Here is a 4,725-nt window from a genome sequence, read left to right as displayed (position 1 = left end):
GGGAAAGGATGTGAATTTGAAACCAAAATAGTTTACCCAAATTGAATCGAACCGTTTACACCGAAACTGTTAAACCGTTTAGTAAATGTTTCGGATCTTGTTTCAAGTTTAAAACCGATTAGTTAAACGTGTTAGTTTGGTTTTAACCGTTTAACTTGTTGATTTCAAACCGAATTGACATCGTGAAAATCGAATAGTTTACACCGTGAAAACTAACTCATTTAATCCGTATGGCAATTAAATAGAATAAGGGGTCAAGGGCATTAAGGAAGGGGCAAAATTGGTATATATAGCATTGCCTCATACTTTTTAACTTTAGAATACTGACGATAAGTTGTGTCCATTAGCAGCTTTGTTTGTATTTCACTTTCTCCATTTAATATTTTCTTTTACTTAGTTGTTTGGTTATTTTAACAAAACAGGATGGGTTTAATTTAGGGAAGAATTAAGGACCACAGAGGTTATCCAATAGTCTATTCAATAATTTACTCCTATTATGTAGTTATGTAGTCAAATCCTTGCTTATTCAATGCCTCATTTAATTTGATACAAGATTGAAGCGTTCATTAACAAAAGCAAATTTCAGTAAGCATGCGAATAAACAAGCAAATCAATTGCTAATCGTTTAGGAACCGCATGCATTAAACCATGATAAAAATAGTTTAAATTCGTGAAATTGGCATTGTTTAAAAACCATGAAATCGAAACCGTTTACTAAACGATTCCAGTTTTTGAAAATGCAACCATTTAGTAAATTGTTCAATTTTGATTTCAGCCAAATAAATGTGAACCGAACCGAACTATACTATATACACCGAAACCAAACTAATTAACACCCTTAGGAGAGGGTTCCTTTTAACGCCCATATATTAATTGGGGGCAAAGGAGGATCCCTCCTTTGGAATCTTCAAATGGGAGGAGGGTGGGAGGGTTATGACAATTCAATATGGTAGGAAACAATGAATTGTGAGGTAGGATTCCAAAGCATTATCTCTCTGTCTCTCTTGTTGACATGAAATGACCTTCCTGACCTCGAATATTCAACACCATTTTTGCTACACTTCATTGGTGTGCTCCCCTCCCTATACTACTTGTTCAAGGAATTATCTCCCTAAAAAAATGTTACATGTTATAGGTAAATATATTGAGGTGTCATTGTGATAGTCGATTTTCTGTGTCATAGCTTCAATTAGATCTTGCAACTTTTCTAGGATGCAAGTGAAATAGAAAATGCTAACCCCTTATCTTTTTTTTTTTTTTTTTTTTAATTTTTTTTAAAAGTATAATATATATTAATGGATTAGAAGAGTTCAAGAGCTATCGTTAGACACCCAACAAAAGTTTGGGTAAGACTTTTCTAGGGAAATGGCCCTATATTTCACCCTTAATGAAATCAATAGTGTTTCCAGGGAATTTATTTGGGTTAGACTTTTCTAGGGAAATGGCCCTTTATTTACTTTGTCTTTTCTACACCGGATGTGAATTGATAGATAAGATTGCGATGCATGATTTTGATATATTACAATACTTTCTTGACGGACTTGTCCTCTGTGGCTGTGGCGTAACAGGGTGTTTAACATGTATTTTATGTTTAGAAATATCTTAAGACAGTGTGTAACCGTCTTAGACTCTATACCTGATCGTTTTGTTGACTATTCGAATAGATTACTGAAAATGTGAGTCCTTAAGAGAGAAATTAAGGAGCTTTGGCCAGCATCCTCTGCCATGTGCCATACATGACATATGTTGATCCTAAACTAATAAAATCCACCACCCATCAAATGCCAATCCTGACTTTACATCTCAATATTTGAGGAATTGGATCTAATCAGTTGGATCAGATTGATATCGTCGGTTGGCTAAACTTTGCCCGTAATTCAAGTTGGCTGATTAAAAATTCAAACTTTTCTTCTGTACCAAAAGAGATCAAACTTCGATAGATACCTCTTATAAAGATGTATGGACTAATGCCTAATGCTATAAATGCATTGATACTCAAAAGCTTGACTATTCTCTTGATAATTCAGTCTTTCCTACAATTACGCTTATACTAGACTTTCAAAGCTTGACTACTCTCTTGATAATTCAAAGTTTATCTTATAATTACGCGTATACTAGACTTTGTTGCAGCCGACCGACTGATGTCGACTTTAGGCTGCTCTTCAGATACCTGCTAACACACTATAAATACTCTCTTTCCCTTACAGTTTTCTCATCATTTCCCACAAATTCATCTTTTCTCAGTCTTCCTCTATGGGTAATTCCAAAATGGCCGTGACTCTTACAATTAGGAAAAGCCTTCTAGCCATCACTTTGGCTGGAATTCTAGCCGGGCTGATGCCGGAATCTGTCATGGGCCAGAATTGTGGCTGTGCATCAAATCTTTGCTGTAGCAAGTATGGGTATTGTGGAACTGGCGATACTTACTGCGGCACTGGATGTCAATCAGGTCCTTGCTATGCGAGTGCAACACCGCCATCGTCGTCTTCGTCTTCGTCATCGGTGGCTGATATAGTTACACAATCATTCTTCGATGGAATAATCAATCAGGCTGCCTCGAGCTGTGCAGGCAAGAGCTTCTATACGCGTGCTGCATTCCTCAGTGCAACTAATTCTTATCCTAGCTTCGGCACAACTGGAACAACTGATGATATTAAAAGAGAGATTGCCGCATTTTTCGCCCATGTAACACATGAGACTGGACGTAAGTTAATTTTCATAATTTCATTAAGAAATCTTCTAATATTTCACGCTTCTTCTAGGAGAAATTTTATGCCTTGTTGTGTGTGTGTGCTTGTTTGCAGACTTCTGTTACATAGAAGAGATAAATGGTGCTTCTCACAATTACTGTGATAGTTCAAACACAGAGTATCCGTGTGTCTCTGGCAAGCAGTACTATGGCCGTGGACCACTCCAGCTGACATGGAATTATAATTATGGGGCTGCAGGAAAGAGTATTGGATTTGATGGGCTAAATTCTCCTGAAACTGTGGCCAATGATGTTGTGATTTCGTTCAAGACTGGATTGTGGTTTTGGATGAATAATTGCCACTCAATCATAACTTCTGGTCAAGGGTTTGGAGCAACGATTAAAGCCATCAACGGTGCAGTTGAATGCAATGGTGGAAACACAGCAGCTGTGCAAGCTCGTGTTCAATATTACAAGGACTATTGTAACCAATTTGGCGTGGCACCTGGTGACAACCTCACTTGTTAAGATAGTACATCTTCTGTAGTAGTTTAATTTTCCAAACAGAAAAGGGCAAACAATAAAGACTAAAGTGTTAAGTCAAATCAATGATGTAATAGTTTAATTTCCTTTAGAGAAGAAGGAAAACAATAAGACTAAAGTGTTAGTCAAATCCACCGTGACAAAATCACTTGTATTATTTTTAATATAATAAAGACTATTGCATCGAATTAAGCATCTAACTCTCTCTCTTGGCAGTGAAAGGACCACCCCTCCCCTCCCTAGAATGTCTGTTTGTGTACTCACTTCATGGTTTTAAAAAATAACATTAGACTGCACATAATGGGCAAGTTGTATGTCCAATATCGACACTTACCCATTCCTATATCGGTGGAATGGTCCTTATATTTTAGCAAAAAAAGAATGGTTCTTATTAAAGCAAAGAATAATGCAAAGGTTCTGTCACACCCTAATACCAGCAGACCCAACTTACCATTGAGAATACCGACGGTGTGAGTAGGACACGTACTTGTCTTACAAACCTACCAAGATCTCTGATAGCAGCACCTTAACATTTTCACAATCTCACATCACAAACCAACATAAGCAGCGGAATCAGAGTATAGTAGCAGAATTATAAATAAAATGGGGAAACGTCTAATGATAAACATAATATCATTAATGAAGTTATTTTGTTTGGAATCCTTCAAGACTTACATATATCAAGTTTAAAACATAATATTCACAGACCGGTATCAATATAATCAAAAATACGCCAAACACCTCATGGCGCTGCATATGCACAAAAGTCACAAGCACAGTCCTAGCCATGCTCCTCCGCTTCCAGTATCCACCAGTCGCTCACTCCTTACTCGGGTCCAGAGGAAAAAGAATCACTAGCCACAGGCACGACAATATCTACATCATTATCTAAAAAGTATGTATACGTGGGGTAAGCTTTCCAACTCACTCAGTGAGGGGTCGGGTCAAGCACATCCAAGCAAGATAGTAGTAATAATAATTCATGATGTATGATAGCGAAAATTACACACATAGTCCATGATGCTCGTGATGCAGTTCATTTATTTATTGTCCACCTAACAATACAAACTAAGTCTGGTAAATGCTACCACGGTGCATTAGGCTGTATCCTTTGTCTCGAAACCGTCATCGACTACGTAAGGATACAAACCCTAGCCGTGATTAGAAGTCTGCCAGTCCCCGTATACATCCATGGGTCACCCAGCAAACCCTGATAAATCCCTCTTGGTAGTCACAATACCGGTACATCATCAGCCACGTCAGACAGGTTCCCGCCTCTGACAACAATCGCATCTTACCGCGGGTGTGACATTCTAGAAAGGTACATCGAACATACCACAATGGGTTATCTAACACCTCAACCCCTGTTGGCAAGGATTCGTAGCATAAGGAGTGATACCTAACCACATATATTCTACATGCCTTCATAGTGATACAGTTAGTATGAATTATACGATACCGGTAAGACATCAGCCATAAAGTGTAATCCATCT

General features: G+C 37.9%; 1 protein-coding gene across 1 annotated transcript; it reads left to right on the top strand.

Annotated features, from left to right (window-relative positions):
• The first annotated feature begins 2,220 nt into the window (after window positions 1–2,220).
• Window positions 2,221–3,425, top strand: LOC122059397 (endochitinase EP3-like). The gene is made up of 2 exons (XM_042622163.1): window positions 2,221–2,704; window positions 2,805–3,425. Exons 1-2 carry the CDS (start codon window positions 2,254–2,256, stop codon window positions 3,215–3,217), a joined length of 864 nt encoding a protein of 287 aa, XP_042478097.1. The 5' UTR covers window positions 2,221–2,253; the 3' UTR covers window positions 3,218–3,425.
• Window positions 3,426–4,725: the final 1,300 nt, after the last annotated feature.

This window comes from Macadamia integrifolia, chromosome 13 (assembly GCF_013358625.1).
Source record: "Macadamia integrifolia cultivar HAES 741 chromosome 13, SCU_Mint_v3, whole genome shotgun sequence".
In the NCBI taxonomy this organism is placed as follows: Eukaryota; Viridiplantae; Streptophyta; class Magnoliopsida; order Proteales; family Proteaceae; genus Macadamia; species Macadamia integrifolia.
This window is presented reverse-complemented; position numbering and strand designations above follow the sequence as displayed.